Genomic DNA, 23,162 nt, shown 5'->3' on the forward strand with positions numbered 1-23,162 from the left:
TTGATTTTTGCAAACAGTCTAGATAGAGGAGTTTAGAGGACTGGTTGTGTTCAATTTACTCTGGTGTGAGGGCATCTTCCGTGTGAGGTTATAAAAACATGCACAGTCCCATCTGCTGTGATTATAACCACCGCTCGAATTTGTCTGGCAAAAGGAACTGATGTACCATCATTCTTTTTATTTATTTATTGGCTGCGCTGGGTCTTCGTTGCTGCGAGCAGGCTTTCTCTAGTTGCGGCAAGTGGCGGCTACTCTTCACCGCAGCACAGGCTTCTCATTGCAACGGCTTCTCTTGTTGCAGAGCACGCAACTCAGTAGTTGTGGCACACAGACGTAATTGCTCCACGGCATGTGGATCTTCCTCAGTGAGGAATTGAACCCGAGTCCCCTGCACTGGTAGGCAGATTCGTAACCACTGGACCACCAGGGAAGTCCCTGCTATCATCCTCTCCTGTAGTGTAAGAAGAAAGTGTTAGTCACTCAGTCGTGTCACAGCTCTTTGCAACCTGCCAGGCTCCTCCATCCATGGGATTTTCCAGGCAAGAGTACTGCAGTGGGCTGCCATTTCCTTCTCCAGGGAATCGAACCTGGGTCTCCTGCATTGCAGGCAGACTCTTTACTACCTGAGCCACCAGGGAAGCCTGTAATGTAGCTTGTCCTCAGCTCCTTGCTTGAAACGGCATTTGCAATGTTGATGTCCAGTGATAAGGACAGCTTTTTTCCCAATAACTTGCACAACTGAAATTCTGACCCACTGGATCTTTATTTCTATATCCAGTCCTTCTAATGGACTGTTTTTCGTTGCCATGTTGTTTTTCCAGCTCAGCAAATCTTGATGGTATAGAAAATATCTTCAGCATAAGTAGTAACAGTCTGTTTTCCCACTTTCTTTCAAATGCCTTTTGCAGACAAGAAGCCCCAAACTCTCTCACAGTCCTCAGCCTCCCAACTTGGGCGACCCAGTGGAGCATCTGTCAGAGGCGTCCGCTGATTCTTTGGAAGCCATGTCTGAGGGAGAAACTCCCAGTCCTTTCTCCAGAGGCAGCCGGACTCGGGCGAGCCTTCCGGTGGTGAGGTCCACCAACCAGACGAAAGAAAGATCTCTGGGTAAGCTTCAAAAGGCGGCTTCTGATTTTTGTTACTGCATGTGTGTGCGTGTATACTTCTGAACACAGACCCCTACATCGGAATGTTAATTTGATCTTGACTTATAAAACCTCAAGTACTCAGAAACTCCGACAACTTAACATGAAGCCTTGAGGATTTACTTGCTGAAGAAGCATCTAGTCCAGGCGGTCTCTGGGGCTGGGCACGTGCAGAACGGGCTGGGGTTGGCCACTCAAACAAGAGGCTGGCTGTGCTTGTCTGTGTCCTGGTAGGGAATAGCAAGGGCCACTTTGCCAAATGAGCCTCATTTCTCAGGAACCTCCTCCCCAGTTTCAGAATTGTGGACAGATGGGGTATGAGCCCCACTCCACTGTCTGACAGTCCAGGGGAGGACATGATTGGCTCCAGGAGGAAGAGGTGCAGTGTAGCCAGCACCCCCATGACTGGTCATGAAAGCCAGAAACACCGGGCTGTTGGCCCTGCCACCACATGCAAGGGTGGAGGGGCTTAGCAAGAGTCTAGCGTAGCCTTTTCTTTCAACAGGCTTTGAAGAGACACAGGATTCTGTCCTGCTTTTACCTGTGCTTATGCTCCGCCGCTTCAGTTGCGTGGAACTCTTTGAGACCCTATGGGCTGTCGTAGCCCCCCAGGCTCCTCTGTCCCTGGGGCTGTCCAGGCAGGAATATTGGTGTGGGTTGCCATGCCCTCCTCCAGGGGATCTTCCTGACACAGGGATCGAAACCCACATCGCTTATATCTCCTACATTGGCAGGTGGGTTCTTTACCACCTGGGAAGCCCCTGCCCTCACTTAGCATCTGCTTTTTCATATTGGATATTCACTTTCTATCTCGCTTTGCTTCTTTTTTCTTCCTGGCCCTTTAACAAAAGGCACAGATCCTCAAGATTTAGACATCATGTTGGTATTTCATAAGGTTAACCTGCCTTCTCAATGTTCTGATTCGGTACCTGTGTTTGCAGACATTTGGGGTCAGGAGAAAGAGGGGACAGGAACGGATCAACCCACAGAAGGCTTCAGGGTAGGCCTCTGCAGAAGACAGCTGAATTCTGCCTCTTAAAACTGAGCAGACGCCTTGCTTGAAGAACAGAGAAGGATGTGGGGAGGTATCCTGATTTTGTTTCCTCAGTCACAGATGGTAACCAGAGCAAATTGGGTTCAGACATTGTCCTAGGTCTTTTTTTTTTTTAAAGCTGCTCTGAGTCTCTGGTGTCATGCAGGAGGCTGTTCTCTAGTTGCAGTGTGTGGGCTTCTCGCTGGGGTGGCTTCTCTTGTTGTGGGGCATAAGCTTTAGACTGCAGGGGCGCATGGACTCAGCAGTTGTGGTGCACAGGTTTAGCTGCCCTGAGACATGTAGGATCTTAGTTCCCGGACCAGGGATCGAACCGATGTCCCCTGCATTGCAAGGTGAATTTTTAACCACTGGAGCACCAGGAAAGCCCTGTCGCAGGTCTTTTAAAGAGAAAAGCAAAACAAATTTAAAAATACCCCATTTTTTCTTGCATTATTGGTATTCATTTTTAACCTTCAGTTTTGTATACTTCACGTTTGGTTAATAATCCAGGTCCTCATTTTACTAGTGAAAGATGAAAGCCATGGAAAATCTCCTTTTTGTTTTCTGAGGAACATAGTTAATTAAATGGCAGGAGTGGGAAGACCCTCTAGTTCCTATTAACGCCATTTACCAATGAAGGCGTGGGGTTTGCAAGGGTGCAGTGCCCCCAGGGAGCACACGGGGCCCTGGCAGTGGCAGTAGGAGCCAGCCTGGGACTTTCCATCTAGAGTACAGGGCTTAGTGTTCTCTTAACCCCACTCCTGCTTGAGGCAGGAGCCCAGGAACCAGCCAAGGAGTGGAATTTCTCCTTTGTGCTTTGCAGGAAATGAATGGGGTTCACTTCTCTGTAAAGATAGGCTGTGCTTTGCAAAACAGAACGAAAGAGAAGAACAAACACTTCTGCGCCTTCCCCCTTACCTGCACGCCTGTGGGATAATGGAGCCTTTGTCTTACAGGCAGGAATTTCCCCTACAGCCAAGTGCACTTGGCAATGCAGGTATCCATAGATACTGGCTGCCTTGGAAAGCCAACCTCTGGGCTTCGGGGCTGAAGGAGTTAGGACAGGCAACCTTGCCTTAAGAATTGCTGAGCGTGGCTGGTATTTTCTCATGGGCCTGCTGAATTTATGCAAAACGCTGTTTTACTCTAAGCACACCTTGCTGTGAAGTTCTGGCAAGTCCCAGCAGATTCCCAAATGCAAAGGAGGTGCTTATGCTTCCTGCTCCAGGAGGAGCTTTGGGGCCAGTGATTTCCCCAACTCCTGAATGGAAAGAGAAATGCAAGGAGAGGAGAGGAGTGTGAAGTTTGCCCCTTCGAGAGGAGCCCTGGGGCCAGAAAATGAGGCTGGCCCGGGCCAGTGCGCCTGGCGCTGCCCTTGGCCGCCTCTCTGTGGCCGACTTGGGAATGTCCCCTGGCCGCACCTGGCCTTCCGGACATAATCTGATTGAGCCAGGGTGGGAAATAAACAGGAAAGTGAGTCAAGGAGAATCTATATACAATCTCTCTGCCAGGGGCCTTGCTGGCCTCCTGTTCCAAAAAGTCCCTGTGTGCCTGACTGTATTTAATACCCAGATATGGGAACAAAAGGCTCCCCAGAGAGCAGAACTGGGAGCATCGGGGTCCCCCAGCATTTCAGTGGTGAAGGCCATTTAGGATCCCAGACCACAGAGGCTGCAGGCGAAACTGAGCTGTGATCTGCAAACCCACTCTGGGAGCCACCTGCAAGCCCCGGGTTTCCTTTGGGGTCAGTGCAGTGTCATTTTGTCTTAATCCACGGAACTTTAGCACCTTCCCACCCAAGTCCTGTTCACCTTGTGTTTAAATTTGTCATGGCTGGTTCTTCATGGATTATTGCGTTAATTTTGGTTTATCTTGATTACTGAGTTTTGGAGGGGGGCCCGTAAATTGTGCGCCTGAGGTGAGTGCCTCCCTCGCCTCACCCCAATATCTGCCTCTGTGTCACCCCAAGGATATCGCGTATCATCCAGGCGACCTCCAGCCACAGGGCCCGGAAGAGGCGGGGGCGGGAGAGCCCGGCTCCAGGCTTTGCTTCTGCACATGCGCAGTGTGTCACTGGCGCCCTTCCCCAGTCCTGGGCAGGGTCTGGACCAATTCTCCCACCGCTCCCGCTCCCTGGAGGGGATGCGACCTTGCTTTCACTTCAGGCAGCCTGTGCCTGGAGATAAACCTGCTGGCTTAATCATTTTTTCACTTGAATAATCCTACCTTTCTACTGCTTTGGCGTATTTAGGATATGGGAGGAGCGCGGGCTTGGTGCATTGCGCAGAGGCTTTTAGAAGATGTGCCAGAGAAAGATGGGACAGCTCTGAGGCGCTGATTAGGATAGAGAAGGGAGGCATTGCTGGTGCCCGGGTACTAGTCTCCAGCGCTGCCCTGCATGCAAGGTGGGAGCTTCTCATTTCAGGATTTCAGGTGGGGCCAAGTGACAGCAAAACGCAGAAATCTTGTCTGATGCTGGGAGCCAACTAGTCACTCTCAGAGATTGACAAAGCTGAAAAGTAAAGAAAGAAATTCGCTCAGCCGCTCTGATTTATAACATGACCAAGTTCCAAAGATCTGTCACCTCTAAATCTTTACTTCTACGGAGTAGTGGGTTCCCCTGCACACTCCACACATGCAGAGACCAAATGAAATTCTTCTCAGTGGAATTTATGCCATTTCTGCTTCCCTTTCTCTTTGGTGAAAAGAGAGATGGTTCGGGGAAAGGAAATCTCCAAAAGAAAGTAAAAACCATTTTGCCATAGAGTGAAGCTTTAGAAATCATTTCCGTGTAAAATTGTCCCGCGGTTATTAGGTCTGGGTCTTAATGATGGAGTCGTTTCCTTTTAGTCATTGCTGTCTTATAAATGTCTGTCTGGAACGCAACCACGGGCAGGGGCTGGGGTCTGGCTGCTCCACAGTCGGCCGTGAGGGAAAGAAGAGACACAAGTTTTTCCCACCCTTCCGTGTACCCTCAGGAATTTGAAAATAAAACTCATATAAAAACACAGAGCAGCAACTTCCTCCTCGCTGCAGCCAGATGCCTTGGGTGACCGTATCCTGAACGGTTAGCTTTGAAAAAGATACCTTCCTTACCAGCCCAGGAGCCAGAGGTGCTGCCATTTCTGTAGCAGATTCCTCTTAAACACTCAGCCTCAATAAACAAGAATGATTTTTAAAGGCTCCAGAGGATTTGAGACTCTTCAAGGGAGAACTTGCTTAATGCATGTGACTTGTTGAGTATCTTTGGGGCTGTTCTCTTATTTTGAGGTGGTGACAGTGATGGGTACCATATAGGAACAGAAAGTTCACCGCTACCAGAACCTCCCCACCTGTGCAGAAGAGTGAGTAGGAGGTTAGAGAAAAAGATGGAGGAAACGTCCATGTGTAAAGTGGAAAACCAAGAAGGTTTATGGGCAAAGACTGTGAGCCTCGTATTAAGATTGTTTGAGCATGAAGAGTTGGCCTCTGGACAGTTAAAAAAAAAAAAGAATTTCAGACACATGGAAAGAACAATATTGCTGTACAGAGTAAAGAAAGCACTTAAGGGATTTAGGTGCCAGTAGTGGTTGACATGCAATATTATAAAAACTAAAATTTACAGAAGAGAGTTTGGTTGTAGGTCAGTAGCTTGGGAGCACATTCCTGACCTTTATAGGATGCCATCAAAGAAAAGGTGAAAGGGTCATTTCTAGCTTGGGAACTCAGTGAGTGGGGTAGGAGGATACAGCGACTGGCCACTGTGGTCCACTCCAGTCTCCTTCTAGCATTCCTTCTTTTACTTTGGAAGCTGGAAAGCAGAATCATTCTGGAATAGCAGATATGCTGGGTTCCAGAAGTAGGGACCAAGACATTTGTGGATGCTTTGGGTTTTCTTCAGCATCATTTGCTGAGTGGTCTCAGGGCATAGCCACTCACTTGATAGAGTTGCAATCTGGGCATATATTTTTCTTCTGCTGAGGGCACAGGCCTGGTGTGACTTTGCAGTGGGACCAGCATCTTCTGGACTTCCAAAGAGGAGTCACAGTGGTCCAGGACCACTGGAAGCTTCCCCCTTGTCAAATGAGTTGTGCAATCTCCTAGTTCTACAGTTAACATTCAGCCCAGTGACTCCCAAGCCAGTTAATAAATCCTTCTTTTGCTTAAACCAGCTGGATGGAGTCAGTTCAGTTCTCTGCACTGAACCCTCACCGATACAAGGTATCTGACTGGCTGTACTTGGTAGCAATTATAGTGCCACCTCTTCCGCATGTTCGAGAAAAGATGGCAGGTACCAGGAGGGACAGACTGATGACTTCTAAAGACTTGGCAGTGAACTGGAGAATGAACTGGAGGTGTGATTTCCCAACTGTGTTCTTCAGAGCTCTGGAGTTCTGTGGCGTTTTCTCTACCATAAATATTGCATTTTCATATAAGATTTCATTTGGCAAATGAGCTGTGTTGGACTGCTAACACCCACACAGTAAAAAGCATTAAGTAGACCAAGGGACATTGGAGAATAATAGAGAAGTCATGAAGACATTTTCTTTCTATAACATGGGTTCCTTGAGCTCTTCTATTTGGCTGTATCAGGTAGGTCAAAAGATTCTCTCTTAGGTTTTTTGCTCTTGATGTAATGAATGTCCTGAAAGGTAATGTTTTTTAAAAAGTGAATCGATCTTTAAGCTAAGGGGAAAAAACAGATTTGGGACTGGGAATTAACCACTGAAAGGAAATATTTCAAGAAACCTTTCGGACTTCCCTGGAGGTCCATTGGTTAAAACTTTGCCTTCCTATGCAGGGGGTGCAGGTTTGATCCCTGGTCAGGGAGCTAAGGTTCCACTTGCCTCATGACCAAAAAACCAAAACGTAAAACAGAAGCAGCATTGTAACAAGTTCAATAAAGAATGTTTCTTAAAAAAGAAATCCTCTGGTATCACAGAACATGTTTTTGTGATGCAGGTAATCACCCCCAATTCTCCTTTATAACCTGGGATTTTCATATATGAGTTTCTCTGAAAGAGAAGCCAAGAGGGCAAACTTGGCTTTGCCCTTTGCCCTCTGAAGGAGGGCAGTACTTATCCAACTTGACCCTCTTGGCTCTCAGTTCACCCATAGGAAAGAGTGTTCTTGTAGAAGATTGTAGACTCATGATTTGTTTGTACTTACTTTAAAAAATAACGTTAGTCCAGTGTCTTTCGAAATCCCTTGCTATTAACATTCCTGGGTTGAAACTTTAGATTTCTCAGATTTTGAGGAAATGGTTCAGTTAATGTGGTACCTATGGAGTTCTGTGCCCTTTACCAACATCTTGAGGATTGTTTTGCAGACGGGATGCTGGTAGGAAAAGCATCAGTGAAGGTGAATAGAAGATTTGGTGGAATCTAAGGGCCCTCCCTAAGCTACCATTCATTTACAGAATCTGGGACTTCCCTGGTGGTCTAGTGACAAAGATTCTGATATTCCAGTGCAGGGAGTATGGGTTCGAAGCCTGGTCATGGACCATGATTTGGTCCAAAAAAAAAAAAAATTACAGGGTTTGCCGTTGGCTGGCTGAGTACCAGTGAGAAGGCCTGGAGAAGACTTGGAGTGTGGTGCTTCTGCCTCCTCCTTTATAGCTGGGATGTTGCTAAACCTGGGCCTTTACTTTTTGTTATACTTTTTGTTAAGTTCAGTTCAGTTGCTTAGTCATGTCCAACTCTTTGTGACCCCGTGCACTGCAGCACCCCAGGCTTCCCTGTCCATCACCAACGCCCAGAGCTTACTCAAACTCATGTCCATCGTGTCGGGGCCATTCAACCATCTCATCCTCTGTCGTCCCCTTCTCCTCCTGCCTTCAGTCTTTCCCAGCATCAGGGTCTTTTCCAATGAGTCAGTTCTTCACATCAGGTGGCCAAAGTATTGGAGCTTCAGCTTCAGCACCAGTCCTTTTGTTAATTTATCGGCAACCATTTCTAAACTGCAGGTGGAGCTCTAGGGTTAAATGCTGGAAAAGGTGACTTCAGTTTCCAAAGCTATTTCAGAAAACCAGCCCCCCCATAACTTGTGTGTGCTCAGTCGCTAAGTCATATCTGACTCTTTTGAGACCCCAGTGGACTGGAACCTGGCAGACTCCTCTGTCCATGGGATTATCCTGGCAAGAATACTGCAGTGGATTTGCCATTTCCTCCTCCAAGATATCTTCCCCACCCAGGGATTGAACTCGAGTCTCCAGTGTCTCCTGCATTGGCCGGCGAATTCTTTACCACTGAGCCACCTGGGAAGCCCATCTGTTAGCCAGTATGAAATATTTCTCTCTCTCTGTCACAATCATAAAATCCATTCAAACTCAGACACCTAGACAATGTTTAGATTTTTTTTCCTGATGTATTTATAAAAATACTCTTATTCAAAAAGAACTATTCATCAAATTTCACAAGTCAGCAAAAGAAAGCAAGACAAGTTTCATCCGTATAAATCTATACATCCAAAGTAGATTTGATTTGGCTTAAAACAATAAAAGTATATAAGAATCATTAAGACAAGAGTTAACACAAGTACCAGTTGGGCGCAATATGTGTGTCAAGAAAATTAAGATAAGAATAATTGCTATGATTGTAGCCAAGATGAAAAAAGAAGATAAAAGAAGAAATGTAATGAGTTCAGTGAATTTCATTATTTAAGAAGAGGTTTAGGGCCCTTCATTTAGAGCATTTAATCCAAGACCTCCTGTATCTTAATGTTGTTGACATTATATTATGTAATAGTTTTATTTAACAGTTGCTTTATGGAAAGTTTCTTTGTATAAAACTTCAAAATTCAAGGATATTGTCTGAAACCGTCTTATTAGTAGGTCCCATCACTTTATGGCAAATAGGTGGGAAAAAAGTGGAAACAGTTACAGATTTTATTTTCTTGGGCTCCAAAGTCACTGCAGACAGTGACTGCAGCCACAAAATGAAAAGATGCTTGCTCCTTGGAAGAAAAGCTATGGCAAACCTAGACAGCATATTAAAAAGCAGAAATACCACTTTGCTGACACATGTCCATATATCAAAGCTATGGTTTTTCCAGCGGATGCGAGAGTTGGACCATAAAGAAAGCTGAGCACTGAAGAATTGATGCTTTTGAGTTGTGGTGCTGGAGAAGACTCTTGAGAGTCCCTTGGGCTGCAAGGAGATTAAACCAGTCAATCCTAAAGGAAATCAACCCTTAATATTCATTGGAAGGACTGATGCTGAAGCTGAAACTCCATTACTCTGGCCACCTGATGCAAAGGCCAAGCCCATTGGAGATGATCATTGGAGAGGACCCTGATGCTGGGGAAAGATTAAATGCAGGAGAAGGGGGCAACAGAGAATGAGATGATTGGATGGCATCCCTGACTCAATGGACATAAGTTTGAGCAAATTCTGGGAGATAGTGAAGGACAGGGAAGCCTGGCTTGCTGTGGTCCATGGGATCACAAAGAGTCAGACGTGACTTAGAGATGGAACAACAATGTCTTTTGGGCTCTGTAGGTTTCTAGTGATCTAATTTGATACATGGAAAAAGCTGATATAGTCTTGATAATTGACCTGACTCCCCAGGTGATTGACCCTTGGCTATTAATAATCTCATCAGGGTGGGTAGATAGAGAGGAAAATTTGAGGAGCAGGTCATTGTTTTGGTTTTTAATATTTGTTTATGTATTTGGCTGCATTGGGTCTTAATTGTGGCATGTGAACCCTTGGTTGCAGCATGTGTGATCTAGTTCCCTGACCAGGGATTGAACCTAGTCCCCTGCATGGGGAGCTCAGAGTCTTAGCCACTGGACCACCAGGGAAGTCCCCAGTCATTATTGAAGGCTTGAAAGGCAGAAGAGAGTTAGAGAAGAAATCTCTCCCCAAATTCCAAATTCCTGATAATACCAACTGTTTACTCTAGACTCCAGGGATGAGGTTGGAAGTATCTGGTTTCAGGTGATGTTCCCTGATACTCTCTGCTATGGTTTGGTTGGAACAAGAGTTGAGCTATTGAATTACTTTTAGGGAAAAATATTTCATTTATAAATTGCTGTTGTTTCCCTTTGCCAAGAAAACTCTACCTAAAAATCTGTTGACCATGCCTTGCTATTTTTATTGATTTATTTTTTTGGTAAATGCAAAATTCATTGCACCCTAAAGAGTTCCTTGCCAAGTTAATTTGTTCTTTCAAAGCTGACTCTAAAATATAATCCTTAATGTTCATCTCATTCTATGAGTTCACACACATTTTTTGCACCTGCTTTTAAAGATGATTCTATGAACTACTAAAAATAATATGAAGATGCATGCCAGCTTTATGTTACATACCCAAGTCAAATTCCATCCTTGGTGCCCTCATCCTAAATGTGGCCTCCAGAGAGTTGACATCTGGAAACTGAGATTTGTGGCAGCTTTTTATGTTTCAGGCAGAGTCTAAGAACAGAAGGAAGTACACATGGGCATTGTTAGGAGATATATATCTTCTATGTGTATCTATGTGTATTTCTTTAGGCAAAGAAATGGGTGAATTCCCACCCGAATTTCTCAAGTAAGCTCTCTGACAAGGGGTTGCAACTAAGTGGCTTCTGGTCTGGAAATGAGGTTCTACCTGCACCACCAGGGGACTGAGTTTCCATCCAGAAGCTGCTTTTGAGCACGACAGTCGGTGAGCCCCAAGGCACCACCACAATGGTCTTTAGTTACTTACCAGTTTGAGCCACTCTCTGAGGGTCTGAGATTGGCCAAACTGTATCTTCTCCCCACCCCTCCATCTCCAAGTTCATATGTTAATGTCTTAACCCCTGGTATCTCAGAATGTGACTGTGTTAGGAGAAGGGGCTTTAAAGAGGTGACTAGAACAAGGTCATAAGAGTGGACCCTCCTCCGATAGGACTGGGTCCTTATAAGAAGAGGTTAGGAGATGGACAGGTGCAGAGGGAGCACCACGTGAAGACATGGGGAAGATGACTATTTATGAGCCAAGGAGAGATGCTGCAGAAGACACCACCCCTGCTGACACCTTGGTCTCAGACTTAAGCTTTCAGAAAGTGAGAGAATAGATTTCTGTTGTGAAGCCACCTAGTCTGTCAAACTTCGTTACGGCGGCCCCAGGAAGCCCAAACAGGGACTCAGGTCACTCGTATCCTCACACTTTCTTTCTCATATAAGGGGACAGGCTGACGGCAGTTGTCACAAACTTGAAGTATTTCTCTCTTTAAGACAGTAAAATTAGATGCGTCGAGTTTTCTGTTTAAGTTGGGTTTCATTCCAGCCTCTTCCACCTTTGGGACTTCTCAGGTGGCACTAGTGATATAAAACCCGCCTTCAGTGCAGGAGATTTAAGAAACGTGAGCTGCATCCCTGAGTTGGGACTCCCCTGGAGAAGGGAATGGCAGCCAATGCCAGTGTTCTTGCCTGGAGAACCCCATGGACGGAGAAACCTGGAGGTCTACAGTCCATATGGTCACACAGAGTTGGACGTGACCAAAGTGACTTAGCATGCAGGCATGCTTCCACCTTTGCTCAGTGCCTCAACCTGATTGTTTAGCATTGCAAGGGAAAATTTTAAAACCCCTGGGACAGATTCATCATCCACAACTACTTTTCTGTCTGGTGTCTTTCAAGGGCCATCCTCTGATTCAGCAAATGAAAGTTGTTTCATGTCGGAGTGACTTAATTGGATCCCATCAAGAAAAGCTCGGAAGCTTATCATCTGAATTTGAGTTCTCAGAAGTTTGGTGATGTCATTAAAAATGATTCTCACCAACTTATCTACTTTCAAAATTTCTAGGAGCTATTAATTGGTTTTCAGATGTCTCTGGCTAACTTTCTCCCAGTAATAATATAAAGCTAAACGTGAAAAGAAAAATCCTTCATTTTTTTCCTCCACAGGTTTTGCCCATTTCTGTTTTTTTTCTGCATTCATGTGGTTATACATTTATTAAGAATCTGTTTAGTCTCAGGCATTGTTAAAGGTGCATAGTGAGTTGTTTAGAAAATATATGAAATCTGGTTCTTGTATTCAAGGAATTTTCAGTGTAACTAAGGAAACATGGTAACCATGAAAAGTCTTTAAAATATACGTAAATCAAAACTACACAGTTGATGCTGTGCATTTCCTCAGTCGTACTGGACTCCTAGCCATGCTACATCAGGACTAGACACACTGCTGTCACTATGCCTGGATTCAACTCCCACTCTCAGACCCTCGCCTCTGCACGGCCCCCTTTCACTTCATTCAGAGCTGTGCTCAAGTGGCCTCATCAGTGAATGCTCCCCCAAGTAAGATTCACTGTCCCAATCGCTTTTGCATCCTTTCTCTTGACGCATCATTTAGGATCAGTTCAGTTCAGTCACTCAGTCGTGTCCGACTCTTTGCGACCCCATGCATCGCAGCACGCCAGGCCTCCCTGTCCATCACAAACTCCCCGAGTTTACTCAAACTCATGCCCATCGAGTCGGTGATGCCATCCAGCCATCTCATCCTCTGTCGTCCCCTTCTCCTCCTGCCCCTAATCCCTCCCAGCATCAGGGTCTTTTCCAATGAGTCAACTCTTCGAGTGAGGTGGCCAAAGTATCAGAGTTTCAGCTTCAGCATCAGTCCGTCCATGAAACCCAGGACTGTTCTCCTTTAGGATGGACTGGTTGGATCTCCTTGCAGTCCAAGGGACTCTCAAGAGTCTTCTCCAACACCACAGTTCAAAAGCGTCAATTTTTCGGTGCTCAGCTTTCTTCACAGTCCAACTCTCACATCCATACATGACCACTGGAAAAACCATAGCCTTGACCAGACAGACCTTTGTTGGCAAAGTAATGTCTCTGCTTTTTAATATGCTATCTAGGTTGGTCATAACTTCCCTTCCAAGGAGTAAGCGTCTTTTAATTTCATGGCTGCAGTCACCATCTGCAGTGATTTTGGAGCCCAAAAAAATAAAGTCTGACACTGTTTCCACTGTCTCCCCATCTGTTTTCCATGAAGTGATGGGACCAGATGCCATGATCTTAGTTTTCTGAATGCTAAGCTTTAAGCCAACTTTTTCATTCTCCTCTTTCACTTTCATCAAGAGGCTTTTTAGTTCCTCTTTACTCTCTGCCATAAGGGTGGTGTCATCTGTATATCTGAGGTTATTAATACTTCTCCCAGCAATCTTGATTCCAGCTTGTGCTTCTTCCAGCCCAGTGTTTCTCATGATGTACTCTGCATAGAAGTTAAATAAGCAGGGTGACAATATACAGCCTTGAGGTACTCCTTTTCCTATTTGGAACCAGTCTGTTGTTCCATGTCCAGTTCTCACTGTTGCTTCCTGACCTGCATACAGGTTTTTCAAGAGGCAGGTCAGGTGGTCTGGTATTCCCATCCCTTTCAGAATTTTCCACAGTTTATTGTGATCCACACAGTTGAAGGCTTTGGCGTAGTCTTTTCAATGATCCAGCGGATGTTGGCAATTTGATCTCTGGTTCCTCTGCCTTTTCTAAAACCAGCTTGAACATCTGGAAGTTCATGGTTCACATGTTGCTGAAGCCTGGCTTGGAGAATTTTGAGCATTACTTTACTAGCATGTGAGATGAGTGCAATTGTGCGGTAGTTTGGATAGTGGTTCTCAAATTTTAGCAGAGACCTCATTAAAACACCGATGTCTGTCTTTGCTTATTGGCTTTATGGTTCAGTAGATTTGGGGTGAGACCCAAGAATTTGCAGCTCTAACTCATTCCCAGGTGATGCTGGTCAGGGGGTCACTGATTTTGTACCTTAGGAGATTTGGGCTTCCCAAATGGTGCTAGTGGTAAAGAACGCACCTGCCAATGCAGGGGATGTAAGAGATGCGGGTTCGATCCCTGGATCAGGAAGATCCCCTGGGGAATGGGCATGGCAACCCACTCCAGTATTCTTGCCTGGAGAATTCCACAGACAGAGGAGCCCCGAGAGCTACAGTCCATGGGGTGGCACAGAGACAGAACTGAAGCGACCAAGCAGGCCTGCAGGAGATTTTAATGTGTCATTACCATGTAGCACCACGTGAGGGTGCTTTAATTGGCTCCCAGGAGGGGATGGAAAGTTGTCCTCATCCTTTGGTAGGAAAATACGGGGGCCTTAAATGTCACATCTTTGAACTAGAGCATTTAATTCCAGCACATGTGAGTCACAGGACCCTCACAAGAAGTATGGGAATACCCGTCTTACTGCAGCAAACTGTAGAGCCAACCTACTTAGCTAGATCTGCCTTGCCTTTTATTTATTTATTTGCTTTTAGCTGCCCTAGACCTTCACTGCTGTGTGTGGGCTTCCTCTAGTTGCAGTGAGCGGGGGCTGCTCTTGGTTGCAGTGCATGGGCTTCCTGTTGCCGTGGCTTCTCTTCTTGTGGCGCCTGTGGTATGTGGGGTCTTCCCAGAGCAGGGATCGAACGTGTATGGGCACTGCACCACCAAGGAAGTCCTCGATCTGTCTTGCCTTCTGCCCTGTGCCATTCGAGCTTTTGATCCTTATTTAATCTTTATCTTCCATCTCATCACCGCCCCTTGACACACTCGGAAATGTCAGTAGAGTCAAACATTGAAAAGTAGCTGGACTTCTCATAGGGCATGCCTTTCTGTTCCACGTCCCAGCTTCCTCACTTCAGGGATTTCCCCCATTGGCGTCCAGCCCTTGTCTGCCCCAGGGGACCTCTGGCCCTGGTCATGGTCAGTTAACACCCCAGTATTGTTGCTGCTTATTATGCTGAAGAGGTCGAGGCAGATGGATGAGTCCAGTGCAGTGAAGATTTTCCTGGAGGGGAGCGTTCCCTGAGTTTCACGTGTTTCTAGGACAGCATTCTTTCATATGCTTTCATTTGCCTTTGTAAGAACAGTCAAGTGATAAAGGAATCCTTTTAAGAGTAAAAGAGTAAAATTTAACATTAATTAAATACATTTTAAATACCTACAATACATATGATGCTATGTTAAGTAGGCAGCAAGAAAATCATTCTTTTAACAAATAGGAATTCCAACTAAGACAGCCCTGGGTGCAGTTCACAAAAAAGTCACAATCCTCTGATCTTTTAGAGCTTCTATTCTGTTGCGAGAGACAGAGAATAAACAAAACATATTAATAGAGTAGATGGTATAAATGCTAAGGAGAAAAATAAAATAGGGGCAGGGATACAGGGAGTGCTGAAGAGATGAAGGCTTGATTAGTTGTCATTTTGAAAAGGATGGACAAGGAAAGCATCATTTAGAAAGTGGCATGTGAGGGACTTCCTTGGTGGCCCAGGGGTTAAGACTCCGAATTCCCAAAGCAGCGGGTCGAGGTTCGATCCCTGATCGGGGAACTAGATCTCCTGCATGCCTCAACTGAAAGAGCCTACGTACAGTGACTAAAAGATCCTGCCTGCCACCACGAAGGACTCGGGGCAGCCAAATAAATTTTTTTTTTTTTTTAAAGAAAGTGGCACCATGATCCAGAGCATGTAGAGATGGAAATGACACCTATATCTGAGAGAGGAGAATTCCAGGCAGAAAGATCAGCTCGTGAAAAAACTTTAAGAAAAGGACATACCCAGAGCATTCAGGAAGACCACTGTGATTGGAGTCACATAGTAACAGAGGATTAGGCAATGAGGTTGGAGAGGCAGTGGGAACTGGACAATGCAGGGCTTTGACAGTAGCAGAGAGTTGGGCCCCGCTGTCCTCATTGAGATGGGAATGGCTCTGTTGCATTATGAGCAGTGGCACTGCTCCCATGTTAAAGACTGTATTCTGGCTTCTGGGCTTGGAACAGACTAAAGGGGTTGGGGCAGAAGTTGGGAAAACCAGTTAGAAGTCCTGCCATCATGTAGGGAGGTGAGTGGAGAAGGAAATGGCACCCCACTCCAGTGTTCTTGCCTGGAGAATCCCAGGGACGGAGAGGAGCCTGGTGGGCTGCCATCTCTGGGGTCACACAGAGTCGGACACGACTGAAGCAACTTAGCAGCAGCCGCAGCAGGGAGGTGAGTGTTAGCAGTGGAAGCGGTGAGAAGAATTGGGGTTCTATAAGTGTTTTGCAATTAGAATAAGAAGGATCACTGCCACACAGGAGTTCTAATGAAGGAGACATACGTATAAGAAATCACCATTGCAGCTGACACTTACCAAGCACTCACTCCATGCCAGATAGGCAGAATCTAACACACAGCCCAGCAAAACTCAGAATCAGAACCCTGAGCTCTGTTCCCTGAGCCCACGTGCTAAACCACTACACTGTGCTGAAAAGAGAAAGCAAGAAGTCCCAAAACAATGGCATTGTATCTTTCAAATCCTGGGGGAAATATCACCTCTAACAAATATTCCTTTAACCAACAAGATCATTACTTAAGAATGAGGGCCATATTTTCAGGTAAACAGAGTAACAGTATTTAGCATTCACAGACTCTGGCTGAAAGAACTAGTAGCATATTTATTTCACATAAAAATCCTCAAGAAAATATTAGCAAATCAAGTCCAACAGTGTATTTAAAAAGTGCTGGTTTTTTGCACTTTTTATGCAAGGCTGGTTCAATATTTGAAATATAATCAGTGTCATTTACCATGAAAAGATGAAAGTGTTAATCGCTCAGTCATGTCCAGCTCTTTGCGACCCCATGGACTATAACCTGCCAGGCTCCTCTGTCCCTGGGATTCTCTGGGAAAGAATACTGGAGTGGGTTGCCATGCCCTTCTTCACGAGATCTTCCTGACCCAGGGATTGAACCCAGGTCTCCTGTATTGCAGGTGGACTCTTTACTGTCTGAACCACCAGGGAAGCCTGTCGTTGTCCATAGACAAGAAAAGAAAAAAAATCACATGATTATATCAACTGTATCAGCGGACATGTAAAAAGCACTTTAAAAAACAATGCCCATACATGATTTAAAAAACAAAACAAAACTCCTAGCAAACTAGGAATGAAGGGAAATTTCCTCACTTCATAAAAAACGTCTACCAAAAAAACACTGCTGCTGACATCATACTTAATAATGAGAGACTGAATGCTTTCCCTCTGAGATTGGGAACGAGGCAAGAATGACCAACCTCTCCACTCTTACTCAACGTAATTCTGGAAGTTCTAGCCAGTGCAAAGGACAAGAAAAAGAAATAGAAAGCATGCCATTTGGAAAGGAAGCTATAAAACTGTCTCTATTGCCAAGTCATGTTATCTAGACAGAAAATTCCAAAGAATGTACCAAAAAAATAAAACACAACTCCTTGTGAGTTCAGCAAGGTCACAGGATCCAAGATTAACATAAAATTCAGTTGCATTCTTGCATACTAACAGCAGACATTTGGAAGCTAAAATAAAAGGCTTAATGCCATTTACAGTTGCTCTAAAGAAAATTAAATATTTAGGTATAAATCTTACAAGACATGTATATGATCTGCATGCTGAAAATTATAGTATGCAAAGTAATCGAGGCTCAGTAAATGAAGAGACACTGTTTTCATTGATTGGAAATCTCAAAATAAGTGAAGGTGTCAGGTTCCTCCATATTGATCTATAGTTTTAAAATAATCCCTATTAAAATTACAGCAAGATTTTTTTGAAACATAAACAAGCTTAAAGTTCATATAAAAGGCAAAGGAGTCTTGTATAGAATGTTTAGAATAGCTAAAACCATTCTGACAAAGAACAGAATGGGAGCACTCACATCTGCCTGATTTCGAGCCTTACCACAGAGCTATGCAAATCAAGATTATTCCATAGGACTTCTCTGGTGGTCCAGTGGCTAAGACTCCACGCTCCCAATGGAGGGCGTCTGGGTTCAGTCCCTCATTGGGGAACTAAACCCCTTATGCTGTGACTAAAGATTCTGAATGCCACAACTAAGACTATCCTGCATGCCACAACTAAGACCTGGTGCAGCCAAATGAATACAAATAAATTTAAAAACTGTACAGTGTTAGCAGAGGAATAAACACATAGATCAATGAGAACCTAGAAATACACCCATAAAATTATGCTGATCTGATTTTTTTTACAAAGATTGCAAAAGTAATTCAATGAAAGAAAGCTTTTTTCAATAAGGGATACTGGACCAGTTGGACATCCGCAGGCAGAAATGAGAACTTTAATGTAATTCTCCCACTTGTACACAGGTTTACTCAAAATAGATCATGGACTTTAATGGAAGATGTGAAACTATAAAAACCTTTAGGAAAAAAATAAGAGATGTGATCCAGGACTTTGGGCTTTGTGAAGAGTGACGTGACACCAAAAGCACATCAAAAGCAAAATTGATAAAATGGACGTCATCCAAAAATAGGTCCAAAAACATGGACCCTGTTAAGAAGGTGAAAATGTAAGCTACAATCTGGAAGAAAAGTATTTGCAGTCATATAACTGGCAATGAGTAATATTTAAAACACATAAAGAACTTTCAGAGACTTCCCTGGTGGTGATTAAGACTACCTTCCAGTGTGGGTTGGATACCTGGTCAGGGTGTTAAGATCCCACCTGCCTTGGAGCCAGAAATCTAAAACATATATCGGAAACAATATTGTAACAAATTCAGTAAAGACTAAAAATGGTCCACATCCAAAAAAAAAAAAAAAAAGTCTTTAAAATAAATAAATAAAATATATAAACTCTAAAACTCAGCAGTAAAAAAAAAAATCAAACAGTCCAATTAGAAAATAGACAAAATACAGGAAGAATGTTGCAACAGAAAAGGATGTACAGCTAGTAAATAAGGACGTAGAAATATGTACATCGTTAGCTTTTGGGTAAGTGCAGATTTAAATATCGTACAGAGGTATCGCTACACATACATCAGGATGGTTGAAATTTTTAATGATAACACCAAATGTTAGCAAGGATGCAGTGAACCAGGTCACTTGTACATTGCTGGTGGGAATAGAAAACCATACAGCCACTCTGGAAAAGAGTTTTACAGTTTCCTTTAAAACTAGAAATAGACTTACAGTCTGACTAAGCAATGACATTTTTTGGCATTTATCTCAGGAAAATGAGAACACACCCAGAAACTTGTACATGGATGTTCACAGCAGCTTTGTTTGTAACATCAAAAGCTGGAAACACACCAGTGTCCCTCAGTGGGTGAACAGAAGGCAAAATGTGGTACCTCCATGCCGTGGAATACTGCTGCCATGACAACTTGGATGTCCCTGAAGGGAATCATGCACAGTGGGGAGGGGGCGCCACTCTCTCAAGGTACGATTGCATTTATAGAAAACAGTATTAAGGGACTTCCCTGGTGGTCCAGTGGTTAAGAATCCGCCTTTTAGTGCAGGGCACGTGGGTTCAACCCCTGGTCTGGGAACTGAGACCTAATACGCCACAGGGCAACTGAGCCCATGTACTGCAACGGAGACCCAATGCAGCCAAATAAATAACAATTTTAAAATGCTATTAAAATTACACAAATAGGGAACAAATTAGTAGTTGTCAGGGGTAAGGGACTTTCTACAAAGAGGTAGCATGAAGGAGACTTCTTATGATGATACAATTATGTATTGTGATTAGATAGTAGTTTCAGTTCAATGTCATAGAATTACACACACACACACACACACACATACACACACAAGTAAATCTGCGTAACCTTTATGGGTGGTTCTGATGTCAATAGCCTGGTTTTCTTACTGGATTATGTAAGATGTCATTGTTGTTGGAAGCAGGGGCATGGGACCTCCTTATGCATTTCTTTCTAACTTTCTGTGAATCTGTAATTATTTCAAAATCAAAAAGTGCAAAAACAATTTACTGAGAAGTATAATAAACCTAGGAGGAAGAAGCAAAATATGTGAAGTGATGGTGAGAAAAATAAATTGGTAGTCATGTTTTCCAGAAAATTGTAAATAAGCATCAGTTCTAATGAATTCTTTACGGGAGTTGAAATCAAAATAAAATAGAAATGCCAACAAGAAACAATGTAAGACCAGAGCACCTGATCAGAGTGAAAGCATTCAGAAAGCTTCCTGTTGTCTCAGAACAGAAAACCAAATATTTAATGTTCCTTTATGATGAAAAAGTAGAATGACATCTAAAGCAACCAATGCTATTTTAATTCATACAAAAATCACTTACTGAGTATCTGCTCTGTGTCTGGAAACCTACGAACATTACTAATTCCTGTCATTCATTCTGAAAGAAGGTAGTTTTATCCCCTTCTCACTGATGATGAAACAGCCTCCCTAAATGGGGGTCAATGACATCTATTAAAGGTGGTGACAAAGGCAGGAGGTGACAGAGGCAGTATTTTTTTTAATAAGAGGAGATGGTATTTATTTGGCTGCGTCGGGTCTTATTTGCACCATGTGGGATCTTTTTGCAGCATCTTTTGTTGGGATGTGTGAACTCTTTGGTTGTGACGTGCTGCGTTAGTTGCTCCGAGGCATGTGAGATCTTAGTTCCCTGACCAGGGATTGAACTCATGTCCCCTGCATTGCAAGGCAGACTCTTAACCACTGAACTACTAGGGAAGTCCCAAGAGGCAGAATTTGAACCCAGAGCTCTCTGATGTGTCTGTATTTTTATAACTCCATTCTGCCCTCCTGAGCATAATGAATATTGAAATAAATTACTTTTCTAAGGAGAATGCTCACACTGTTTTGAAGGTGAAATGTTTTTATGTTTTATGGATTGAAATATGAATCATCCCTCAACTATGGACAAAACAGAAAGCTTTCACATCTACTCTTTGCAATTCATTTCGTTGCCCAAACTATGGGCACGACTTATAGCAGAATAGAAAGCTTTCATAGCTTCCCTTTTTCTTTGTCAACACTAAACAGCCCTTGTGAAGCTGGGTATCACAGGAACCCATCCTTCAACTAGTTGTGTTATCTGCAGGAGTAAAGAGCATCAGTTAACTTTCAAATTTAGTGTTTTCCCAATAAAGCTATGAGCATTAGGCATACAGTTTTTTTTATCTTGTCCTGTGTGGACGAGAAAAAGCCGATATTTTGAAGATCAAAGAAGACCACAAATCTATCTAACTGTTGGTTAATTTCCCATTTGTAAATCTTGTTTCTGTTTCTTCTGATGCTAAAATTGATCTTGAAGCTCAAGTATTCTAAGATACCTTTTCACACACCCATTCACGGAGCCTGTGGGGATGACACAGAAACACACACACAGGTTGGTAATGGATAGTTAGGAAAGAGGTGTTAGGGCTGAGTTTCCCCTGTTTGTTGAAAGCTCTGAAAAAAAGAAACCTTGAAGATTCATCTCTGATCTAGCAAACTTTTTCTGGGTTTTTTTTTTTGCCTGGAATAAATGACTAAAGCCCTCCATTTTATAGGACTGAAAAGGAGTACTTTTATCTTACTTGAAACATTGTTCAGCAGAAGCTTCTATTTACTGGCTCATAAAAGATTTTATGCCTCATCTGTTGTACTTCGGATGACTCCGGTGAATGTACTGGGAGAAGATTTGAAGTGTGTTGCTTCCTGAAGTTAGAATTATAATCAGGTGTACTATTGAACCATCCAACTTTCCTTAATGTGTACAGATTTCTGCCTTGGCAGGAAGTCTTGAAGTAAGCCCAAATAGAGCATTAAGCAAAATGTAGCCCCAGACTCTGAAAATATATACGATCGCCCACCTCTCTGTGCACAGACTTCAGAATGTGTGTGCTGGCCCCTCTACAACAGTTTTATCTGATGAAACAACAGAAACACACCTGTCACAGGCTGAGCTCACCACCATCTATAAAAACATCAGGAGCATTCTGATCCCAGCTCTTGTCCTAGAACCACTGGGAGACCTTGGACAAACCTTGCCTCCTCCTGAGGCTTTAGTTTTCTCATCTATTAAATCTTGACCCATTTCTCAGGATATTTGAGGGAAAAAAAAAAAAAACAACATTGACACTAGAGAGGTGGTTATAAAAAGCAGAATATCTTCCAGAAATTTATAGTGATGATTTTAAAAAGGGGAACCCTGGGTGTATGTGGTGCCCTTGATAAATGAATATACTTTTAGTAAGGCAAGAACAAAAGGAAAGTACCAGAAAGAATTCCCCAAAGAGCAGGCAACAGTGACCCTGATGCTCTGATTCTTCATGTCCAGTCCTATTCTGGAGTCAGTACTTTTCCCAAAGGTCACCTTCAGCGTAGTCTTAACATGACTCACCGTTCACGTGGCCACAGTCATGAAGAATGACCAGGGAGCGTTGGTCGAGGGGACCTACAAAAAGTGGCTCTACAGAAAATTGATTTATCTTCTTTGTCACAAAAGACAGAGAAGTTATTTCTGAAATTTTTGTTTGAGACTCTGAGTCTTCAATAAATGACCATTAAATTTTTTTCCTCAATTTTTTGATTCCATAAGGTTTACCTGGATCAACATAGTTATTAATTCTCTTATCCATTAACCTTGAGAAGTCAGATAGCATATAGTTGAAGCACAGACTCTCAAGTCAGATTACTCTGGATCACAACCCAGCTCCATCATCTACCACTATGTGATGTTGGTCAAATTACCCAAGTATTCTGTGTGTCAGTGTCTTTGTAAATAAAAGGTAGATCTCCTTCATAGTGTTGTAGTAAGGAGTAAATTAGTTTATGTTAAATGTTCAGTATAATACCTGAACCATAGTAACTACTATATAGTTGGGATTATTATTAAGTGTTTCTTCAAAGCACTGTGGGCAAATAAATCCTGAGCAATCAGCCCACCTTCAAAATATATCTAAAACCTGACCACTTTTTACTGCTTCTGCTCCTATTCCACCAGTACCTATTGCTAGGACTATTGCAGAGGCCTCCTAACGGATTCTCCTGCTTTCCCTCTTGCCACCAACAATCTCCGTAGAGCAGCGTGAGTGGTCATCCTGAGTTGTATCACATCACTCCACTGCTCCATGTACTCTATAACCATCATCTCTTCAGAGTCCAGGCCACCCACCCTCTGGATAAGTTCAAGTTTATCCCCATCAGGGCTCATCTTCTGCTACCCTGCTCTCATCCCTCTGCTCCAGCTCCTGACCTCTTGGTAGTTCCTTTAACAGCCTAGTTTATTCCTACCCAAGCAATATTTATATTTTCTGAAGTGTTCTTCTCCTAGAC

At 43.6% G+C, this 23,162-nt stretch overlaps 1 protein-coding gene across 16 annotated transcripts in view; it reads left to right on the plus strand.

Annotated features, from left to right (window-relative positions):
* KIAA1217 (KIAA1217 ortholog) overlaps positions 1 to 23,162 on the plus strand; it is a 521,587-nt gene that overhangs the window by 354,209 nt on the left and 144,216 nt on the right. For all 16 annotated transcript variants that reach the window (XM_070472065.1, XM_020882320.2, XM_020882318.2 and 13 more), the window contains one exon: positions 909 to 1,107. In XM_070472065.1, coding sequence (XP_070328166.1) covers positions 909 to 1,107 — 199 coding nt within the window. The remainder of the gene's footprint in view (positions 1 to 908; positions 1,108 to 23,162) is intronic.

This window comes from Odocoileus virginianus, chromosome 9 (genome assembly GCF_023699985.2).
Source record: "Odocoileus virginianus isolate 20LAN1187 ecotype Illinois chromosome 9, Ovbor_1.2, whole genome shotgun sequence".
NCBI lineage: Eukaryota > Metazoa > Chordata > Mammalia > Artiodactyla > Cervidae > Odocoileus > Odocoileus virginianus.